Source organism: Polyodon spathula, chromosome 7, assembly GCF_017654505.1.
Source record: "Polyodon spathula isolate WHYD16114869_AA chromosome 7, ASM1765450v1, whole genome shotgun sequence".
In the NCBI taxonomy this organism is placed as follows: Eukaryota; Metazoa; Chordata; class Actinopteri; order Acipenseriformes; family Polyodontidae; genus Polyodon; species Polyodon spathula.
Genome location: NC_054540.1, coordinates 6524585 through 6549833, shown reverse-complemented (window position 1 = coordinate 6549833; position 25249 = coordinate 6524585). Strand labels below are relative to the sequence as shown.

The 25249-nt window shown below is 36.6% G+C and overlaps 1 protein-coding gene across 1 annotated transcript in view; it reads left to right on the top strand.

Annotated features, from left to right (window-relative positions):
* LOC121318997 overlaps positions 1-24820 on the top strand; it is a 43137-nt gene extending 18317 nt beyond the window's left edge. The window contains exons 15-22 of the mRNA XM_041256234.1: positions 2322-2432; positions 4150-4249; positions 6166-6286; positions 13322-13385; positions 15130-15219; positions 16985-17104; positions 21164-21378; positions 24652-24820. Coding sequence (XP_041112168.1) covers positions 2322-2432; positions 4150-4249; positions 6166-6286; positions 13322-13385; positions 15130-15219; positions 16985-17104; positions 21164-21378; positions 24652-24820 — 990 coding nt within the window. The remainder of the gene's footprint in view (positions 1-2321; positions 2433-4149; positions 4250-6165; positions 6287-13321; positions 13386-15129; positions 15220-16984; positions 17105-21163; positions 21379-24651) is intronic.
* The last annotated feature ends 429 nt before the right edge of the window (positions 24821-25249 follow it).

Genomic DNA, 25249 nt, shown 5'->3' with positions numbered 1-25249 from the left:
GAGGTATATATACATACAGTACTGTGCAAAAGTTTTAGGCAGGTGTGAAAAAATGCTGTAATGTAAGAATGCTTTCAAAAATAGACATGTTAATAGTTTATATTTATCAATTAACAAAATGCAAAGTGAGTGAACAGAAGAAAAATCTACATCAAATCAATATTTGATGTGACCACGCTTTGCCTTCAAAACAGCATCAATTCTTCTAGGCACACTTGCACACAGTTTTTGAAGGAACTCGGCAGGTAGGTTGGCCCAAACATTTTGGAGAACCAACCACAGTTCTTCTGTGGATTTAGGCAGCCTCAGTTGCTTCTCTCTCTTCATGTAATCCCAGACAGACTCAATGATGTTGAGATTAGGGCTCTGTGGGGGCCATACCATCACTTCCAGGACTCCTTGTTCTTCTTTATGCTGAAGATAGTTCTTAATGACTTTCACTGTATGTTTGGGGTCGTTGTCATGCTGCAGAATAAATTTGGGGCCAGTCATTTGCCTCCCTGATGGTATTGCATGATGGATAAGTATCTGCCTGTACTTCTCAGCATTGAGGAGACCATTAATTCTGACCAAATCCCCAACTCCATTTGGAGATATGCAGCCCCAAACTTGCAAGGAACCTCCACCATGCTTCACTGTTGCCTGTAGACACTCATTCGTGTACCGCTGTCCAGCCCTTCGGCGAACAAACTGCCTTCTGCTACAGCCAAATATTTCAAATTTTGACTCGTCAGTCCAGAGCACCTGCTGCCATTTTTCTGCACCCCAGTTCCTCTGTTTTCATGCATAGTTGAGTCGCTTGGCCTTGTTTCCACGTCGGAGGTATGGCTTTTTGGCAGCAAGTCTTCCATGAAGGCCACTTCTGACCAGACTTTTCCGGACAGTAGATGGGTGTACCAGGGTCCCACTGTTTTCTGCCAATTCTGAGCTGATGGCATTGCTGGACATCTTCCGATTGCTAAGGGAAGTAAGTGTGATGTTTCTTTCATCTGCTGCAGTAAGTTTCCTTGGCCGACCACTGTGTCTACGGTCCTCAGCGTTGCCCGTTTCTTTGTGCTTTTTCAAAAGAGCTTGGACGGCACATCTGGAAACCCCTGTCTGCCTTGAAATTTCTGCCTGGGAGAGACCTTGCTGATGCAGTATAACTACCTTGTGTCTTGTTGTGCTCAGTCTTGCCATGGTGTATGACTTTTGACAGTAAACTGTCTTCAGCAACCTCACCTTGTTAGCTGAGTTTGGCTGTTCCTCACCCAGTTTTATTCCTCCTACACAGCTGTTTCTGTTTCAGTTAATGATTGTGTTTCAACCTACCTATTGAATTGATGATCATTAGCACCTGTTTGGTATAATTGTTTAATCATACACCTGACTATGTGCAAGTGTACCTAGAAGAACTGATGCTGTTTTGAAGGCAAAGGGTGGTCACACCAAATATGGATTTGATTTTGATTTTTCTTCTGTTCACTCACTTTGCATTTAGTTAATTGATAAATATAATCTATTAACATGTCTATTTTTGAAAGCATTCTTACTTTACAGCATTTTTTCACACCTGCCTAAAACTTTTGCACAGTACTGTATATGCATACATACATACATGGATGGGCTATATTTGCATCCTGAGCCATTTGAAAATAGAAAATACCACAGTAGTGATGTCAAAAAGTGATAATTCCCCTAGAGGAAAATATATTTGAACTTTGACCCATTCGACTCCTTGAGACGATCACTTTCAAGTCAAACACAAAATGTCTCATTTTTAGTCACTCAACAACACCCACAGTACAGAAATGTTAATTAATGATCAACAAAACATAGAACGTATGTACAGCATTGAAACACTAGGTTTAAAAAAAACCCAACTGTACTGCTGAACCTCGTCTTCTTTAACAGTAACATCACAAGGGTATCCATGTGTTATAAAAAAAAATAACAGGTGGGTCTCTTCAGTGAGTTACAGGTAAACAATTCCATCTCAGGTTTCTGTGACAGTTTATAAATTATTGGACCTTTGGTCTCGTAATTTATGATGTCACAGGAACCCTAGATAGAACTGTTTTCCTGTAACTCAATGAAATGAATATATATATATATATATATATATATATATATATATATATATATATATATATATATATATATATATATATATATATATATATATATAATATAAATTTAACGCCTCAATCTTAAAATTCTAGGTGATGCAAACTTTTTGGCCATAGCTGTACAGTGATTTAATACGGTTTTGTAGGGGTAATACAGTGGTATTATAAAAGTGCCCAAAGTATTGTAATACGCAGTGTCTCCTCTTCCTATAGGAGACAACGTTGCTGCTTCTGGAGAATGGTGCCTCTCTGAATGTGAGAAACAAGAATGGATGCACACCATGCTTCTTCGCTGCTGCAGGCCAGCATCGCAGTGTGTGCCAGGTGGGGCATGTATTCACATTACCAAAGACCTTTGTTTTATTACTCTTCATGTGTTGGAAGGCCTGGTGATTTTTGGGGGCTGAAAATTGAACCTGAATAGAGCAGAATCTGAGTTTCTTTTTTATTTAAAGCAAGATAAAATTGTACATGGGCACTCTGTGTACAGTATATGCAGGGTACTTTGTGTGTACAGTATGTGCAGGATACTCTGTGTACAGTATTTGCAGGGTACTCTGTGTATAGTATGTTCAGGGTACTCTATGTGTCTAGTATGTGCAGGATACTCTAATTAGCTCCAATTAGAAAAGCATGTATCAAATGTAAAAAATAATCTTGTAAAATAATACACTACCAAATCTAAGCTATTATACTACTCTAAACATCTTCAATGTTGGGGGAAATCATGATGCTTTTTTTTTTTTTTTTTTTTTTTTGAGTTTTGCTTCGGCTAAACATACAGCTTTCTATTTCAGTGGTGTCCAATGCAGACAGCACAATTAAACACATATCAATCAGTTTTAAACCATCAGACTTCTGAAGTATTCAGCACTGAATAAAGCAGACATATGTACAGTACAATGGCTAATCAGTTTTTTAAAATTATCGTTAAAGAAAGAAAAATAAATGATCCAAAAATATATATATATATGTGTCATGGTTATACATAGCAGTGTCAGTTCTAAATGACACCACTTTCACAGTACTGGTTTGTTGAGGCTTAATGTGTTTCAGTAGGTCTAGTGCCAGATCACATGTTTAATGCCTGCAGTAAGTTTATTTTTCCAGAAATGAAATGAAATTAAATAACATTTTAAAAAACCACAGTGTGCAAATTTTCCACAGCACAAAAGTTTGGGGGATGAAATGAATTGCTTACTGTCACATCCCTGTAACTGCAGCTATTGTTCCAAACAAAGCAGAGAGATTAAATGCTGCTCAGCAGTGTGATGTGTGATAAAAATAAAAACAGAGGAACAAAACGCCTTTATTAGGTAACAGATTATTGTTCATGAGCTGTATTACAGACACGTACACAGAAAACAAATGTAAACGCTGTATATGCACAACCACAAAGACACACACACACACATATGCATGTAGTTAGAAGCTAATTGTTTTGAGGATTGCTCAGCTTTTATGACCAAGGTAACTGCTATTTCCCTTTTATTTTCCAACAGCATATATCTAACCCTATATATCAATTAAGTGTTCGTTGCTTATGGTAACCCCTCTGTAATGGCATCTCCATTGAGGGATCAGGAGTTCACACCATATGACAGCAGATGTAGATCTCACTTTGTAATAGGGCAGTTTTATAGAGGTTGTGAGATGTGCACATTGAAATTCAGTAATTTTGGCTTTGAGTCGATCAATTGCTTCAATATTTTGAAGATTCATTGTGAAGCCATGTTTTTCGGGGCAGTTGATGTAGATTAAGAGAGTTAACCTTTGCCTTTCTCAGACATCAGTCCGTTAAATTGGTTTATACAGGTTTAAACAAACAGTGTGAGAGCGTTGTTTATTTTAAATAAGTGATTAATATCTCCTTGAAGCGATTTACCCATGCGCACTTTGAAGCCATTCTACTTTTCAGAACCAAAAGCTGCATGTTCCAATCTTCCTATTGAACAGTGTGCTTTCCTCATTTGTATTTGCTGCCTGCCCTGAAAACTGCATCACTGATTTCTACGTGTGTCTCTTTGTTTCCGTTTACCAGCTGTTAATTGAATGGGGATGTGACTTCCATGCTAAGGACTGCAGAGGCCAAGGCCCTCTCGATGCCATTCACAGTGAGCACCTCAGAGAGTACTTGCTAGGTAAAGCACTGCTGTTCCTTTCTTCTTCTTAAGTGTTTTTGCAGGGCCACATTTCATTAGACTTTAAGCAAGGGCCGTAATATTTTGTAATGATCCTTTGAATAGTCTCTGCTTAATTGTAGGTAAGAGATTTTCTCAGTCAGTCAAACAGTTTTTCTAAAGCAGATATGCTACCTTAATTGAATCATTTTCATTATTGTATTGCCCCTAGACCACTATATAGGATTTATTACGTACCATAATAATTCATTTACATCAGCTATCTAATGAGTAACTGTGATATAAAAAATACCAGACGTACTACAGTCCTGTTATATGTTCATATGACTCGACGTCTTTCCATACCTACTCCATGTTTGTTTTTTTTCTATACACAAAGCACCGCCAGGTTATAATTGCCCTGTTGTTTCCAATGATCATTTGATAGGTTTTTCTGCAGAGTAATGCACCTGTTCTTCTCTGTCCTGGCATGCAAATAGAGTGTACATACCAATGGCTTTGCTCATCCTACATTATCATTTAAGTTTCTGGGTTCAGTGATAGAAGTGATTGTAGATTTATTGAGTGGGAATATCATTTAAGCAAAGGCAGATACTTACTATTTATTTAATGTTGGGAGAGAATAGAGCTCATATTGAGGGAAATATATTGTATTTGTTTCAATACAATACAGTATATTCCTGGGAAATAAGGATTCAACAATATATTTCTAAAGCATCTTCATACCAAAAACAATAATAGAATAAAACATGATGAATACAGAGAGATATTGTTTAAAATATCAGCATGTAGTAGCAGTGTATGTTTCATTTTGGCATGGTTGAATTTTCAATGAGATTTAGCAAATCCTTTCAAGATGTCAGACTGTCAGACACTGGCTACCTGCCAAGACAAACAGGAACAAGCAGTTTATTATAATACATTAGCGTGAAAGCCAATGCTGCAGGTGATGTGTTTTCATACAGAGTAGTGACATCTCTAGCTATAATACTGTTTGCACTTATAGAGGTCCCTGGGGATATTTCTTTGAAATGTAAGTTCCTTTGGAGGAATCTTATTTTATGTCTGTTAGAAATGGGGAGAGCACATTGCCCATAAATCTGCATTGCTTTGTGAGCATATTCATATTATTATTATAAAAAAAAAGAATGCCAATCAAGCTCTGAGCTTTTCAAAAATCATTCAAATCAAAGAGTCTTTCATTTTGGTGCACAGTAATTTTTTATATAGCGCTAGACATTTGCCAACATAATATTTGCCTGTCTACTTGCCAGCGTAAGTTGCAATAGAATTTGAAATATCGTACTAATGTCTAACAGTGAACATTGTGTTTATGTACACATCTGATGTGATTTAGGGGCCAGGGATCAGGACTGGTTTGGGAGGTGAATGTGGCTGTACACATTCTGTCTCATTTAACTCTTCACATGGTGAAGCAGAGACCCGCTGAAAATGTGCTTTCACATCTATAATGTAGTTCTACTCGGATACTAATCATAATACTAATTTGAAATGGCAGTACTGTAGGTTTTAGGGCTATTTCAATGTCTGGACAATGAATGTGGGTCACCCAACATTAGTAAAATGTTGACCCCATTTTGGCGACTCTTTCTCCCTTCCTATCATGAACTGGAAGTTCGATATTGTTTGGCTTATCTACAAGTTACAGGCTACCTGACCAAGTTACCTGATTCACGCCAGCCTGCACAGCAGTGCCAGCTACAGTCTCAAAGCGGTGTGGTGTCACTAGTTCAGTATTTGGGGCATTACAGCAATGCATAATTTGTTGAACAAAATCCCCAGAAGTGAATTCATTTGCTCCCATTTACAGTAGATGTAACATTGAAAAATACCCGACCTTAAGATATCAGTACTTTGATGGTCAATTTTTGAATTCTCTTTCTATGCCCTACCAGGGTACAGTGCGTTTTGGTCCTCTGCCGTTCCCATGATCATGCATGGAGGGGCAGATATCCTGTATGAGATTGTCCAGAAGCACCTTCAAGGCGTGGAAGGGATGGCCAGTCTTCGAAGCAGGTAAAATCCTTCAAGTCTATTTTACATTTTGCTTTTTTAAAAAAAAATTGGGATTGTCTAATTATTTTATTTTAAAATGTAACAATTTACCATAAAAATCATTTAGGTATAAATTTAAATTTCAAATACATAGATTTGCATATTGCCCAAAGGAAACCAATGTTAAAAATACCATAAGATATATAGTAGCTGGGGAGGTACAAATGTGCAAGATATTAATTTATCATGTGTGTAGCTGGTGATTTGGAGGACAAGGATCCACAGTAACTAACAGCAACCTTACTGGAGTTGCTTTGTGTGCAGACAGGGTTATATAATTAGACCGTCTCAGATTATATTATAATGCTTTCTGGCTGAAATTACTTTTAAATAAATTATGGACATACCTGGCTTGCACACAATTAAATGACTGTAGGTGGCCAGTGATAACACATTTCTTTATTTGGTAAAAGACAGAAACTGTTCCTTTAAACATAATAGTAAATTCAAACAACAATAAAATTAACATACCTTACAAAACCACAGTGATTTACAATAAAGAAATTAATAGTAACTTGAAGTTTAAACATAAGACACCTTTTTATACCTATGGTAAGCAGGGAAGTGGGGACTTTATGGAAGTTTTACATCACTCTTATTACCTAAACATGACACATAAAATGGGTTTGCAAAGTTGATGAGAGACATTGCATCCCTTGCAAATATGACACTCTGCTATGCTTTGTGTGCAACACCTGTGGTGCTCTAGGATTCTCTTGTAAACAGTCCCTGAATTGTCAACCATTTCCAACCTATCGTGTACTGTAGCTACCCATGACAAGGTTTCGGACCGTCTGCCAAGCAGATTCAAAGGTTGCTTCTGACAGCTGTTTGTTGTTTCACAGCTGAGCACTTACTAAGATTATAGGCTTGTCATGCCACACCTCTATAAGCTCAATCACTTGTATTGTCATTCAGTACAGGTATTTATCGGCATAACAAACACAGAACACACATATAGTTGAAGATGCAGAATGTTTGCCCAGGGCAGGCCTTAGTCTGAGGTGGGGTCCTAGACGGGGGCACTAGGCTGTGACCCAGCACCCCCCCCCCCGACCCCCCAAAAAACAACACCCCCACACTTCTTGAAAATACAGTTAATCTGACTTAAATTTTAATAGAAAGTAACAAATAAAAATTTAACGTAAATTTAATATGCGTATCTGTTTAATATTAATTTATGCCACGCAATATTTCTTATGATCAAGTACACTCACATGAGGATGTCCACTTTGTCAGTCAGAAAGGGCAGATGTGGTAACGTTGCATTGGTGAGCAGAAATCTGTATTTTGGAGATGATTATTGTGAAGAGTCTGAATGGGATTCATTTGCTTTCTGAAGCAGATTTTTATTGGCCGGTTTGTCTAGATGCAGCAGCAGAGCTCCTTGTTGCCGCGTGACCTGAATTTCTTTATATATTTTATTTTCCTTTTACAATGGCCTAGCTCGTACTCGTGAGACTATTTCGATGCTTTGGTGTGGGGCCCTAGGCTGCTGCCTTGCTTGCATTGCCCTAAGGCCGGCCCTGTGTTTGCCATTGTACCTATTATTTGAATGTGTCCAACCAATACATACAGAATACTATAGAGCAGTTTTATATACGAGTATTGATTGCCTATGCACTACAATGGCAATGCAATTATACTGTATTAAAGGGTAATGGCAGCACAAGGGCAAGTAAAATGGATTGAGCATTCCATTGAATATCCGATGGATTATCATTGTGTTACCGTATCGGTACCATTGATCACCACATGCTAGAAAGCTAATCTTAATATTACCTCTACAAAATCACCTACTATTCAAATAACCTCAGAGAATTTTTGAGGGTGTTCAGTTTTCAGTATAAATAGAATAATGTCAAAAGACAGCAATTATTGTAAACAAGCAATTTGAGAATTCATGTATGGCATTTTTATTAACAACACACAAAATTCCATTATATTGATTCAGTGGACCATAAACCTGTCAACCATTTAGTTGGTAGAGTTTTTTAGTTTTAAGAAAATGGAAACAAAGACGGTTTTGAAGCAAGTAATAATAATAGCGTTACATTTAAAACCTGCAGAAGCAATTATCTGCCTCGCATTCAGAATTTTAACCAGACCCCTAGTCTGGCATTCTTCCAGATATTTTGAAAGGGAAGAATACTGCTCAGCTTTAAATCCAGTCTTGTTCGAGATACACACATCTGTACATGCAACTGCTGCTTGCCTAACTGGCTTATCATCAGCTGAATACCTTTTTTATATTGAGTTCAATAAAGATTGTGTTTGAATCTTTGGCATATTGCCACTTGTACAGATTAAGTTTACATGAGTTATGGTATGCAGAGCTCCTGATTCTGTAATGAGTGAATGTGCATTTTACATTTGTGGTTATTATTATTATTATTATTATTATTATTATTATTATTATTATTATTATTATTATTGCAATACAGAAAACAAATAACAAGCATCGCCACTTCCTATAAAGTTGTATTATTCCAGCAGATATGAGAGATTATGATCGAGTTGGTGGAGTTGAATCATTCCACATCCCTTTAAAGATATAACCAACCAACTACATTAGCAATGTAAACAAAAGGATTTTGGAACAAATACAACACACTGTAATAAATCAAAGATGTATGTATCGTTACCAATATTCAACCTCCAATATGCCCCTGACCATGCTAATTTTCAGCCCTCCACTCTGTCTACATGTTTTTGTTCCTAGGTATTGATGCTCATTATGTAACTTTTTCAATCAATGTGAGCTGTAGAGATCGAGTTCTGCCAGCTTGCAATCCTGACTGGAGCCCAATTAAAATCGTTTTTATTTCTATCGGGTTATGAACAATTCACTTTCAAATTGCTTTCCGGTCAACCCCAGTAGCAGATGGTAAAGCATGACTCCCCGCTGCTTGGTCCTTAATAAGGTGGGTCATATTGCTGATTATAGAACTGCTGATAATGCATTCTATATGAAAGATGTGTTTGGACTAATAGTCACATAGAATGACTACATGAGACCTCAATTTGAAAGCGAGAGGTACTCAAAGGGAGTTTTGTTCCATCTAACTAGCAGTCCCTAAAAACAAACACCTAAAAAAACAGATCACCTGCTTTTACATTATGATACTATAATACTGCAATGGATTGTAATTGTTCATGCCTTTGTATTATGTGTAGTAATGTCAAAAAATGAAAATGGTATCACTGTTGTACAGTTATCCCAATGGCTATTGCTGTTTTAGCTGGTTTTTAGTATATTATTCTGGAACCATTGAATTGCTGTGCCAGTGCCACTGAAGATCGTTTGGTAAGTGTAAGCTCAAGTTTAAATGTCCTGGTAAAGTACTTTTAAACAAAACAAATAAAGTATATAAAACACATTTGATGAAATTGAACCCTGTATGATGATCAGACTCTAAAGCGAATGGCGAGTGCAGAGCAGGTGAAGGAGCTGTGATCCCAAGGAGAAGTACAGCAGGTTCCCTTTTCATCTTGTTTGTTTATAAACGGGGAGGTTTGGGTTTAAACATGTTAGTTTTTTTATTTTATTTTTATTCTTTTACATGTAACATAATTGAACAGAAAATTCTAGTGTCAATGCTGTTATTGAAACCATCAATGAAATACAGCTTACATTATAAAAGGTATTTTTTAAAGGAATTGTTAACAAGCTGGTAAAGATTAGAAATGCACCATGCTCTTCTCCTCCATGGATTTTGCTGACAACATTCATACAGCAGGTATACTTCATATACTGCCATACATGATCCAGATGTGCTACATAGCATTCCAGAAAATAACACGAAATTAATTTTGCTTTTCTGGATGCTTTAAATTGACTGTAGAAAAATAAGACAGTTTTGTGGGTGTGATAGTCTGAAAGTTGCCCGCTATATTGCCTGATATATTAATCGCTGAGAAGAAAGAAATATTTTAAAACTTGCAGCTGAAACTGATTGCTGAAAAGCAAGTGGAATTTGGCAGGCATTCTTTCTCTTATATTGTACCTGATATCAGGAACCACCAGCCCCCACAAGAATCATTGGATTACCATGGAAACAAACATAGAAAGGAAATCTGTTGGGATATCTAAATGGGAGCGAAATTATGTTGCTATTGCAATTCTTTGAAGCCATGTTGTTTCAAGTACATGAAATGACTTTGCGCCATGATGCAGTTTTTCAGCCAAGATTTACACTTTTTTCATGTTTCAGCGACAGCTTCAGATTTAGGCTTAAGGTAAAGGCTGTGGTCTCGGTTATATATTACCTTCATACAGCATGCACAGTGATTGATCCAATTAAAAGAAAGGAGCCAGACTTAATTGAAAAGGAGGAAGAGCAACAAGGCACTGGGGAAACATACTAGAAAGAGACATTATCCCCATATTGATTTGATCATGCCCTCTTTTTTTTTTTTTATCAAATGAGCCAAAATTCTGCTAGATATCTTCCAAACAAGCGATTCCTTCAATAGGCTCTATGTAAAAATATATATTGTAGTCACACCAGAACACATTAATCTAGCACCTTTGTGTCCATGCATTCCAGGGTGTTGCACATATCCAGGTTACTGTTAAAGTAACTTTACTTCCCTAAAAGTATTTCTTTTTTATGAATTTTATTTGTTGAATAGTATTGATCAGTCTGTATAAAGTAATGTATGCCATGTGATATTTTCTTGAGGCAAATTTCGTTTTTGATTTGTTACAGATGTCTTTTTAGATGATTGTAGTCAGATATAATTTACTTACAATGTCCAATACGAACTACTAATTAACAAAATGATTAAATAATGAAAAAGCACATAAAAATATCAACAAAACAGAAACCTGACACACTCTCAATTTTTTTAAAAATCTTTTACTTGGATGATGAACCTCGCACATTTAGCAATTCTTTTATAATTACCATCTATCTACTGAAGTGATTCCCCAAGAGACACAGGAACCCCCTATAATCAGTTTGAAAGCTGTCTTGGGGGTACCACAGTCCAATAGTTCACAAGAATGAAGCTGGATAATACCTGTGAATTGGTATTGGCACAATCTCATTTATATCATGCCAAAAAACTAAACCCAGTAATGTTCATCATTGCAGCAATAATGTGTGGGTCCCTGTCACATTTTGATTTGGAAAGTTAAATTGGACCCTAATGTGCTAAGGGAATGAAACTGTAAGCTGTTGGAAAATAAACTGTTCGTTTGAATAAGATGCCATATCATTTATTCAGTAAATGATCTAGTCGTGGGTTAGATATTTTGTATTTCAATACACCTAGATGAAAGTGTATAATACTATTATATTTCAATCTGGAATACTGCTGTTGCATACTGCACACTTAAACTGTTAAATGTGCATGCTTAGAATACAGGGACTGAATAACATTTGTGCAGAAACATACATTGATGTCAACGTATACAGTATGTATATGCGTATAGTAATGGTTACTGCTTCATCAAACATTGACTGAATATACATTTACTTTGTATGTACAACCCTGTGTTTATTTCACTGCTGTAATGAGGATAGCCTTGCAGTAGGAAATGTAAACAGGTACAGTATACTGCACTATGGATTTGCATGTCTTTTGAAGGCAGGGAGATAGAGAAATCTGTTATTATTAAGCCTCTCCCCTGTTTAATGATGCTCAGAAAGACAAGGAGAAAGAGAAGATCTAGGGGAGGAGCACAGTCTGCTCAGGCAGCCTCATTTACACCTCTCAGCTGTCCAAGCCCATACGTGTTCTCCAAACACATACACATTCCCCAGGGAACACTGTCAGGAAATAAATAAATACAATGCAGACTCTTGTCTTAAACGCACTAGTTGTTACACATAGCGAGAATGTAATGGGTACACTTCATTTGTAATGAGCAAAGCTGCAAAGGATTAGGGTTGACATAACAGAAAGTTGATGGAAACTAATTGATGAACAATGTGGCTTTGTAATTCTTTAAAAAGAGGATCAGTCTTTTGAATGAACATGAGCGTTTTGTGTTCGGCTGAGGGACAGCTGCTAAATCGCATCCTAGTTGTCTGGTGTGCTTCGTTTTTATAATAATTAGGGTTGGACAGGAGTAAAAAAAATCTGTTAAATTATTCCATTCAGTTCTGACTGCAAAGCTTAGCTGAATCAAAATGAATTCAGTTGTTTCATTAACTTGTTTAGGAAGTTGACACTGTACATGAGGCATCGTGTTTGCTTAAAGAGCCGCCTGTTCCAGCAGTAAGTTCAAGCCCTGCCATTAAACGAAATAGTAAAAGCAGGCAACAGCTGCTTAATAAATCAATGTATGCAATCAGACACTCTGACAGAGGAGGCATAGACGGGCTCTGATACCATGGAGGCATATATTGGAGTTGCGTCTTATCGTGATAAGCTACTAGATTGGTAACAACTAAAGGCATTGATAAAGACTGTTTGTTGTCAAAGATTGGTACTATTGCTACACACTGCAGATTGGTGAGATGCTGTGCATCTGAAAAAACAAACACATTTAAATCTTTTGAGTGCAACTCAATTGCAGGTATTGCAGGAGGCATGTACTGTGACAATGTTCCTAAAATGTGTTCTGCTTTTCTGCAACATTTACCTTGATCTGCTTAGTTATGGTAATAGATTATGGCTGATTAAAATTACAAATATGAAGTTACTGGTATCACACAAACTTGCATAAAAGTAACACATTAGCATATTGCTCAACCACACTCAAACACATATTTTAAATTAATTTAACCATCTACTGATTTGGTGTCACAGATGTCATGTGGATATTCCACAGCACTGGAGCATAACAGTTAGAAGCACTCATACTGACAGATTGCAGATTGTACTACTGTATATGAAAGAAACCCCCCAGACAGCCGTGTTTGGCAACCACAAAGAAATACATTATTTGGCAAATAGGACCTGTCCCATGTTATGTTAACAAGCACAGTGATTGACTTTTTTTGATAGCGTTGACAAGGTTACTGTGTTTTCTGTTCCCTACAGATGTATAAATGGAAGCACATTGTTACACACAGCAGCTTATTTTGGAGAAACCGATATCATTAAAGTAAGTATTCTGGGTTGATCATATTTAAATATCTCCTGTGGAAGTATCTGAAATGACCAATAGTAGACTGACCTTGTGGCTTAGTGGGTTCATAGGGGTTATAAAGCCTTACTGTCAGTTCAGTTCCAGCCAAGCCTGTTTTAAAGAACTACACTCAGTCAGAACACCATGGGTTAACAGAAACACATATAGGGCCTCATGCACTAAACAGCAGTAACCAGTTTATCATGCAATAAACCCGTTACTGTGTGGTTTGTACACCTGCTATATTCACTAACCAGCAGCAAAGTAAATGAATCAAGTGGAAAAAGATACTGCGAGCGAGTCATTACATACAATTGATAATGGTAATCCATGGAAATGTATTCAAATTCTCTCCCCTAATCCCGCAAGGGAGGGACTTGATATAAAAAAAACATATTTACTTAAAGGTGCTAACTTTCCTAAGTCTCTCAGTGAGTGTTAAGTTTACCACTTATTGAAACCAGGCAGTGTCTGTGTAAATCACAATATAAATAGAGCAGACCACAAGTAGTGCTGTGTGGGAAACATGATAAACGCGTATATCTGCTTTCAGGTATTGTATTTAATTTTTTCCAGGATAAACCAGAGCACGTGTTCCACAGAACACTACAAATACAATGTCAAGTATAGACTACATAGAATGTATTTCGTTGGTTTTGTGGATTAAGGGCACAAGTTTAACATATGGTGTCGTAATACTGTACATAATAATATGATTATGAAAATGCAACTTACCAAAAGATTACTGCTTTCTCAATGCAAGATGTACTGTAGGAATAGACAGTGCTGTATAAAATCCCATGATGCACTGTATTTTTTCCATTATGACGTTGTATTGTCGAAACGGCTAAGAGACAGCTGTGCTCTTTTAACACATGATTTACGCTGAATTATTTCAGCCCTGAAAACAATAGCATTTTCGCCATGGAAAAGCCCATTTATATTTAGCCAACATTGGGTACCAGAGTACCTACAAAATAAACCAGAGGGGGATAAAGGTGCACAAATATTTGTTTTCTGTTAATTATTTTTTGTTTCTCCGCTTTGATCGTCTCAAAGCAAGACATCCTATGGAGTCCCACTGAAGATGTAGCTGGTGCTGGCTGCTGCCTCCTTGGTCACTGTCATTCTGACAAAGTGAGAGCCGGACTACCTGTCCTTTGGAGTGCCCATATACTAAAATAAAGTGTGTGTAATGCGTGCAGCACTTCGTGTGCTGTTAATCATTTAGCTCGCCTTATTCGTGCATATTATTATATTAGTGAATAGAGCGGTCACGCCTTCCTTTTTGCACGCAGTATGGGTTTCTCTTATGCAATATTTCAGGTCATTTACCACTGCTTAGCATGAGGTCCATAGTTGTTAGGGCCATTACACACATCGGTTTCGTAATCTGAATATTGAAAGAGAAAAAAACATTTAATATTGTACCAAGTCTGTAAAAAGCCCTTCGTCATTTGAAACAATTTAAAATCACGGACACTAAAAAGGTCAAATGAAGAGTTGGTAAGAGGAGGCAAGCCATACCATGAAGGAAAAAGAAAAAACGCAAACCCTGGACGCCAGGTTCAGACTGCAAAAAGAACTTTCTCAATATGGTCATATTTTAGGAACCATTGGTGTTTGACAAGTAAGCATAATACCAAATAACCCACAGAAATTCCCAAGCTATATAACATTTTAACAGATGCATTCATTTATTTATTCATTCATATTTTAGACCCTATTGGGACTGCAAGTGGATGTTAATTTGCTGGACTACAAAGGAGCAACTGCTTTGCATAGAGCAAGAGATTGTGAGACAGTGCAGGTAAATAGCAATTTACAAATGATCTAGCACAGTTATTTTTAACCCTAAATTGCCATTTGAATTCAAATGAGTTGGTCTCTGTTACGTTTATGAAAATTGCAATGTGATATTTATTGCTCTCTGTGTAATGGTGGATTGTGGTCCAAAAACCAGCGCCTGCAGTTTTGCTTCACTATGATAGTAGTTGTGTCTGCTTCATCTGTATAATATGTCTGAATGCTATTAATTTGTTGGTCTCCATTGTCCTTGCATTGGCCTGCTTTGTATCATGTTCTGAACTTGACAAACTACAATATGACTTTCCCAGGACATAAAGGGATACTTTATACCATCTACATTTTCAGAATTATTAATTTCTTGTCTGTTTAATATCCTAATATTAGTGTGTTTCGTATAATTCTCAATATAAAACTCATTTGCTGTAAGTTGCCAGTAGCAGTTAAGATTATTACAACTTTGCAATGGATTATCTTGAAAATTGTGCTAAAAAAGCCACAGGTGGCTTTAGCAGGAGTATATATATATATATATATATATATATATATATATATATATATATATATATATATATATATATATATATATATATATATATATATATAGATATATATATATATATAGATATATATATATATATATAGATATATATATATATATATATATATATATATATATATATATATATATATATATATATATATATATATATATATATATATATATATATATATATATATAGATATAATTAAAAAAGAAACTTTGCCTGGTTATGTTAACAAGAATCAAACAAAATGCAAACTACAGCCAAGTTAGATGAAAAGTTATGAGCAACATTTATTTGAAACTATAACAATTGCTTGTAAAATAGAAAGAAAGAAAATAATTCATACTTGTGAAAGTGATAATTAATATAAATCTGAAAAGTGGAATACTCAAACGCACTGCTTGCCTAATTTCTAAAGAGTCTTCTATCGCGTTGTTGAGCATTGCTTAAATAATGTTAAAAAATCTCCCTGAAGCAGATTCCTGCAAGGCTTGACCATGTCCCCCAGGGGCCGCTAACTCAAAGACATCTGCTCTCAAGCTCATAGGCGTTAAGAGCCGATTGCGGACTGGAGGACGCCCACTGGCCTTCTGTTCTCCAGAGCTGTTGTTTGGAGTTTCTGCAGTGAGGGAAAATAATTAAACATTTTAGATTGGGTAGAAAAAGTGTTGAAGGCATGAGTAAAAGGCCAAATATGTTCAAACTGAATTTTTTCAACATAGTACGTTACCAGAGATCACATTGTAAAATGAAAATGCAACCTTGCAACCCTATTTGAGGAGTGAATAACACGACCGGTAATATCTATGGAATTATTTTGTGTGTTGCAATCTCTTTAAAGGAGAGATCATATAAAGCTTTAAAACCAATTTTCTTACTCATTATTGGTGTGAGAAACCTTATCAGTGGTCTCCTTTTAATGAAAATATGTTGATTCATTGCTTGTGATCAAATCACTAATGTAACTACACTTTGAGTGAATGTTTTCTTTCGATCTGCAACCCACCCAAAGGAAAATCAATTTCAGTAATCTAATAGCTCCCATTGCACATCCTCTGAAAAGTTACAATGGTATTATCTGCTTTTATTCAAACTCCTGAGCTTTTCCTGAACCTGGGTAATTCAATATGTAGTGCTGCATTGAAGCAAAAACATTCCTGCACATGCATGTACTTTCCAAAGACATCATCCTCATGGTAATGTAATTGAAACCTCTGTCAGTTTCTAATAGACCACGGGGCAGACCTTAACCAGAAAGACGATGATGGCAATACACCTGTTCACGTGGTCTGCTATGGGGAACACGGGAAAGACACCAGGCTGGACTGCTTAAAACTTCTGGTATGTCTAGATTTTGAGAAGCACTAAATGATAGTTTAGTAGTGGTTTGAATTTTCCCTTTGGATGTGGAGGTCCTATGATTAATTCCCTTGCTGTTATTGACTAGTCCCATGTCCTGGAGAGGTAATTTCACAGAGTATTTCAATTTGCATTGCACAATCTATAAAAGGAAAGATCCCATCAATGTTACTGTTCAAGTGTCTAGAAAACCACTGAGCAGGAAGGAATAAGTGGTGCTTAAAATAAAATTGATTTCATATTAACACACAAACACATAGTTCACAGACTATATCTGTGACCTTTGGCTTTTTTATTCCGATATAGTTTACTGCACAGTGTTTCTTTTTTGTTGTGATTTTTTCTGAATTTCAGTATCTTTATTACCCCCCCACCCACCATGGGAATGCATATCTCCAGTGATGGGCCATAGTGGAGGTGTCTACATACTTACTGTATGTACATACAGTTAGTATGTCTATCACATTTAACACATTTACAAATAACTAGAAAACGTCTTATCTCATTGTGATGAGACTATACCACATGAGATCCCTTTCAGCCATGTAGGAAGCACGTTCATTCTACATAAAAAAACACAAAACACAAAACCAAATTTGCAGTATAAAGGAACTTCTATTCAAAAACTATTCATCAGCTTTCAGCTTTAGCAGGCCTCTAATTCACTGCGTCAACTGTGAATCAAACTTAAAATCAATCCGCGCAAGTACCAGGTTTTTCATTTTGACTTTCTATATTGAAAGATCAGTACACATTTATTGGACAACAAATACCAAACAAATGTATTTCATTGTCCACTAAAATCAGCCAATGAATACTTTGCACTTAAAGCAACCAGTCCTGTACCCGTAACTGCCGAATCAGCCAATCACAGCCTGTCAGCTTGACTGGAGCTCAGCATCTTTCAACAGCAACAAATAGAGACAGGGATAATTCAGTGATATTAGTCCATTCAGATATCTGGCACTTTCCATATCAGCTATAAGCATTTCTGACAAGTAAAAAAGTTATTGGTTTAATAAAGTTAATCGTTTTTTTCTCCAATTATGTATGCGATCCTTTATGAACATTTTGGTACTGTTTTCTCAGTGGAAGGGTACCTGACGATCATTACATGTTCAAGCTAAATCTAGTTTTTTTTTTTTTTTTTTTTTTTTTTTTTTTTAAATGAGCCTCTCGATGAAGGCTGTATTGTGTGGTAGTTGCATATTATTAGTTCCCATCATACTGTATAATTATTCTTCAGCTACTTTGAAGGGAAAAGGTTTAGCAGGAGCTGTAGTGCTAAGTGAGATTAATTGTACTTATTATTAAAAAAAAGTAATTCACAAACATTCACACTCAATCATAAGGCATGCAGTCTGTTTATGAATAAAATACAGTTTAAGAGTCATTAAACTGGTCTAGACTGCTCTTGCAATTCTTTAAAAATAGTCTGATCACATTTTATTCATTAAATAATGGAGAGTATCAAAATGTTTCACAGAAAATAGAAGTGTTGAACTATTTGCTATAAATCATTTTGAAAAATGTGTTAAAACAAGTCTTGCTCTGGGAAACCACATGAAGTGATTTCCCCTTTGGCTGATAATGCGTATCATTTCCTGCTCCTGTGGTTTTCTTCTTATATGTCATTTTCACCACCTGTTTCTCGATCATCAATGGAAGTACAAATACTATTTTTAAATTGAAAATGCTGCCTGTAACCACGAAAACATCTGAGCCGGCTTTCTAAAAATTGCCTATTTTATATACTTGAGATGTTCTCAAGTGTTTGTCAAGATTAGTTTCAAAATCAGTCATCTGTGTTTATTGGGCATACTTGATGCAAACTATAATGAGGAATTTTGACTATCTGCGAATAAACCATCAGTTATCATTTTTTATAATCATTGTGCTCAGAAGCCTGTATCTTCAGACAGCTATTCTATATTCTGCATTGGCACTGTGTGTGTCTTTCTGTTGCTGAAGTTTCTTATAATTCACAGTACCGAAACTGCTCTGCTCCAGATTGTAAATGATCTCCTTCTCAATGCTGATGCTGCTGCTCCCTCTATCCTTGTCCTCCTTGACTGAACTGCTGCTTTTGATACCACAGATCATGCCATTCTTCTTGACCGCCTTCAGAAGTGTGCTGGGATCTGGAACCTGTCTCTCCTGGCTGTCTTCTTACCTGTCTGGACTCATGCAGTCTGTTTTCTATGGTGGATGCAGTGCTGACAGAAATCCTGTCACGTGCAGTGTGCCCCAAGGGTCTGTTCTCGGGCTTCTTCACTTCAACATCTGTATGCTTCCCTTGGGTTGCCTTATCCACCAACATAGCCTCATGTTTCACTCCTATACAGATAACACACAGGTCCACCTAAAACTAGACCCTGGATGTCCCTCTGCCATGATCCGGCTCTCAGCTTGCATCCAAAACATTGAGGCCTGGATGTCTGCCAATTTTCTTCAGCTCAACACCAACAAATCTGAAAAACTTTCAGTAGGATCAAAAACTAAACTCAAGAATCTCAATATTGCTGCCTTGAACCTCGGAAACTGTCTGCTGCTGCCTTCCCCTACTGTACGAAGCCTTGGTGTACTTCTGGATTGTAACCTCTTCTTTGATGCCCAAATCTCCTCTGTAGTCAAATCCTCCTACTACCACATCCAAAATATCTTCTACCACATCCAAAACCTTTCCCTCTTGGAGATACTCTGTCATCTACTGCAACTCTCTTTACGGTGGTCTTCCGTCACGTGCCATAAACAGACTACAGCTTGTTCAAATGTAAAAAGATGTAAAAAACATGATCAGATTTACCCCGTGTCTTGCCCAGTTGCACTGGCTATCTGTAAAGTTCAGGATTACTTTCTAAACTCTCCTGCTTGCCTGCAAGGCCCTTCATCACACAGGTCCAGAGTATCTCTTCAACCTGCTGACCCGCTATGTCCCTGCCTGCAAGCTGAGGTCCTCTGACTCTGGCTTGCTTGTTATACAAGCAAACGTACACCACACTCAGAGAGGGCTCTTTTAGCTTCATGGCCCCGACTCTCTGGAACTCTCTCCCAGTTTTAGTGCGTGCAGCTCCCACAGTCGCTCGCTTCAAACCAACTCTCAAGACCCACTTGTTCTCCTTTACTTTTAATGCTCTCTAAGCCTGGCATGTTATTAGCTGTTGTCTAAATTGCTATTTCAGGTTTTTCACTCCATCTTATTCATATGATTCTGCTTGACATAAAAAAAAAAGCTTGGATGTGAATTCTAAACATTAAGTAGGCATCTGCCTACTTAATGTTTAGAATTCACATCCAAGCTTTTTATTTTATGTATTATGCCTATATTTAATGTATTTGCATTTGTGTCTTTTTTTACTGTTGTATTTAATGTACTATGCCCTGTATTTCACTGTATTTAATGTATTATGCATTGTTCATCACTATCTTTTAAAGCATTTTGTGATGTTGGCTGATTGATATTGATTGATAATAAATAATTTTATTTTAATAATTCTGATTAAAATATAGTTATTGTAGGCACTTCCCTTATCAAGGTGTACTGTGTACACAATGATTAAATATTTATAGTGAAAGTCTGGCATAAAGTAAAGTATGGGGTAAGCATTGAATAAATTGTAAAAAAAATATATATAAATATATATATATATATATATATATATATATATATATATATATATATATATTAGCTCAAAGAGCCAGCTGCCCAACGTTTCGATATGTTGTACATATCTTTCTCAAGGGAGCCTATATACGTATATATATACGTGAGGTGGGGGTTTATTTTGAATAGATAAAAACACACTTCACAAAGAAAAAATGGAAAGTATACTGTGCATACAGGTAACACACAATGCAAAACGTTCATTTCAAAGGACAAAGTAGAGCCTCATTTATGTGTTTCTAGTTTTATAACAAAACTCTTATCGTCCTTTGCACATTGTGCTTTGGAGTTAAATATTTACTCTGTTGCATTTCTAGTAAACTGTAGTATTTTCCTCATGGCAGCATGTTTATTTTTCTGGTCTTCTATTTCTTTAGCTCTCTTATCAAGCCACAACAGTAAAAGCAAATAGAAAGGGCTTGCTGGCAATCCACTGTGCTGCATTGCAAGGCAGGATTGATGTTATTGAGCTCTTACTTCAGTGTGACAGTGATGGACAGATGCAAAGGAAAATTCAGAGGGCTACGGAAACAAACTCACCAAGCCTGCTATACCTGTCGGTTGCAAATGATCATTTAAAATGTGCTGAATGGTAAGTTATTTTTATTTTTTAAATAAGCACAACCTTTTTAACAGTAGCACCTACTCTTCTGTAAAATAAATAAATAAATAGAAAAAGTCGTTCCTTTCCTCAAATGTCAGATTTTTGTTAATCATGATCAGAAATAGAAGTTGCATAGTAGACAAGAAGGCTGGCAGGTGATTCTGTACCAAAGACTAGACAAAATGTGTTGCTGTTCTTCTCTGTAAAAAATTAAGGTTGATCATGTATCTTCATAGAGCGACTTACACACTATGTAGGTCTGTCAATGTTTTTCCAATATTACAACAGCAAGAGAACATTCAAAGAGGAGATTAAATGTTTAAGAGATACAAATGGCAAAATCATAGAGGAAGAAAAAAAAATAGCAAATATGTTAAATGATTACTTTTCACAAGTTTTTACAAAGGAAGATACTGACAACATGCCCCACATGTCATCCAGTTCCTATCCAGTTTTAAATAACTTTAGCATAACTGAGGCAGAAGTGTTAAAGGGACTAGGAGCTCTTAAAATAAACAAATCCCCTGGGCCGGATGAGATCCTCCCAGTAGTACTCAAAGAAATGAAAGAAGTAATTTACAAACCGCTAACCAAGATCATGCAGCAGTCTCTTGACACAGGGGTGGTACCGACAGACTGGAAAATTGCAAACGTAATACCGATCCACAAAAAGGGAAACAAAACTGAACCAGGTAACTACAGACCAGTAAGCCTGACTTCTATTATATGCAAACTTATGGAAACTATAATAAGATCCAAAATGGAAAATTACCTATATGGTAACAGGGTACTGGGAGACAGTCAACATGGTTTTAGGAAAGGGAGATCGTGCCTAACTAACTTGCTTGATTTTTTTGAGGATGCAACATCGATAATGGATAATTGCAAAGCATATGACATGGTTTATTTAGATTTCCAGAAAGCTTTTGACAAAGTCCCGCACAAAAGATTAATTCTCAAACTGAACGCAGTTGGGATTCAAGGAAACACATGTACATGGATTAGGGAGTGGTTAACATGTAGAAAACAGAAAGTACTGATTAGAGGAAAAACCTCAGAATGGAGTGTGGTAACCAGCGGTGTACCACAGGGATCAGTATTAGGTCCTCTGCTATTCCTAATCTACATTAATGATTTAGATTCTGGTATAGTAAGCAAACTTGTTAAATTTGCAGACGACACAAAAGTAGGAGGAGTGGCAAACACTGTTGCAGCAGCAAAGGTCATTCAAAATGATCTAGACAAGATTCAGAACTGGGCAGACACATGGCAAATGACATTTAATAGAGAAAAGTGTAAGGTACTGCACGCAGGAAATAAAAATGTACATTATAAATATCATATGGGAGATATTGAAATTGGAGAAGGAATCTATGAAAAAGACCTAGGAGTTTTTGTTGACTCAGAAATGTCTTCATCTAGGCAATGTGGGGAAGCTATAAAAAAGGCTAACAAGATGCTCGGATACATTGTGAAAAGTGTTGAATTTAAATCAAGGGAAGTAATGTTAAAACTGTACAATGCACTTGTAAGACCTCATCTTGAATATTGTGTGCAGTTCTGGTCACCTCGCTATAAAAAAGATATTGCTGCTCTAGAAAGAGTGCAAAGAAGAGCAACCAGAATTATTCCGGGCTTAAAAGGCATGTCATATGCAGACAGGCTAAAAGAATTGAATCTGTTCAGTCTTGAACAAAGAAGACTACGTGGCGACCTAATTCAAGCATTCAAAATTCTAAAAGGTATTGACAGTGTCGACGCAAGGGACTTTTTCAGCCTGAAAAAAGAAACAAGGACCAGGGGTCACAAATGGAGTTTAGAAAAAGGGGCATTCAGAACAGAAAATAGGAGACACTTTTTTACACAGAGAATTGTGAGGGTCTGGAATCAACTCCCCAGTAATGTTGTTGAAGCTGACACCCTGGGATCCTTCAAGAAGCTGCTTGATGAGATTTTGGGATCAATAAGCTACTAACAACCAAACGAGCAAGATGGGCCGAATGGCCTCCTCTCGTTTGTAAACTTTCTTATGTTCTTATGTTCTTATGTTCTAATTGATATTAGTTCTTTCCTGGCTGCCCATGGTCATTCTACACCCTACTGACAGTGCTGTAGCAGCTGTTTGTGCCTGTGCTTTTCCAAGGTGCTCTGTACACACATACCTGTATATAACATACACTACATTTTAATTTCAATGAAACTGAGATCTTTGGACACTGGGACACACAGCTGGAGGTTTTCATACTGGTAGAGAACACCTGGAAATAATATCATTATTACATTACATATTTGTTTGTTTACATGTCACTCCCACTGTGAATATGGTATTCAATTCAGATCACACTTGGTTACTGCAGTTAGGATTCAAGCTGGATGTCTAGGTGTTTATTGATATGTCAGCTTACACAGTATTTCACTTCTCTTTAAATAATTAGTATTCATTAAAAAAAAAAATAGTTTTAAGTCTGTTGAGATGCCTTGTCACACAATCCTAATTTCATGGTTCAGGTATGTGGGAAGAATGAACATGGGTAAGCATGTAATTCATGGAGTTAGCTAACAAATCCTTTCCCCATGGTTAATTAAAATCAGGAGCGTATGGTTGCATAGCAACAGAGAGCTGTCAGAACATGTCTGTCAGTTGCTTGGTAAAAATGTCAGAAATCAAAATTGGCCAAGAAACTTTATGTTTAGAAGAAACATAATGGATATAACTAGTGGATAGTGACATTTTACAACACATGGAATACATTCTCAAGTTGGTTAGGCTTTTGCTCTCACAGAATGAAATGTTTTAATGTTACCATCAGCTTTTGGAATTATATCCCCCTGTCTGACCCTCCAGAAGATATAATCTAAACATATATGCTAGCTGGATGGCTGTCAGTTGTGTAAAAATGGGTTATAAAATAAAAAAGAAAGAACAACTAAATATTAAACAAATGTCAGTAGTAATCTATCAAAGTTTATAAGGCAACTTGCAGGGGTGTACAACTAAAGGTACATATTTAAACTAGAATATAGTGTACTGTATATAACTATTTATAGTAGAACTTTTGTGTGTCTGTGATTTGCTCTGAAGATTAAAATGAAGATAAAATAAATATTTAAATAAAACAGTGCTAACCTAAATATGCCAAATAAACAGAACAAAACCATTGGTATTAAGGTTGAATCTTTGTGTTCAGTAAAACACTTAATATGGCTGCTCTGGGAAGTAAAGCCAATATATCATTGTTCTCTGTCACACTCTGCTTTCAGGCTGGCTACGAGGAGCTTTACTTTCAAACCTACAGAGCAAGAAGAATTGCTGTATGGATTATTTCAGCAGGAGATTGCCAGGTATGCATCAGTAATTGGTCTGGGAATTGTGAGGAGCGTGATTTTGCAAACTTCCTGCATGGGGTTTCAAAATAAAAGCCTGGTCTAGTTCACATTGTTGTGTTGCATGATCAAAGGGGTGTGTGTCCTGTTTTAATTATTTACTATAGTTTACAATGAAGTATGTAGTTAACGGTACCATACATGGATTAGAATTAATATGGATTATTATTATGATTTTAATACGATTTTAAATTGAACAATTATTTTTCCAACGAAACAGTATTGCAGACATCAGTACATTGTGCAATTAGCAGCAATTTAAGTGAGTGATTTTAAATCATCACCATTTAGTCCAATGACCATTGCTTCTGAATAGACTTGGCTTCATCCCTATAGCACTCCTGTACAGCCTGTTTCAATGTGTCTCAGGTGAACACAGTATCGATTTTAAAATAGTGAGTGGGTGCCGGATGTGGTGCATATGGGGGGAAGGAAGCATCCATTTCCTTTGTGTCCCTTTTGTTCCATTTGTGTC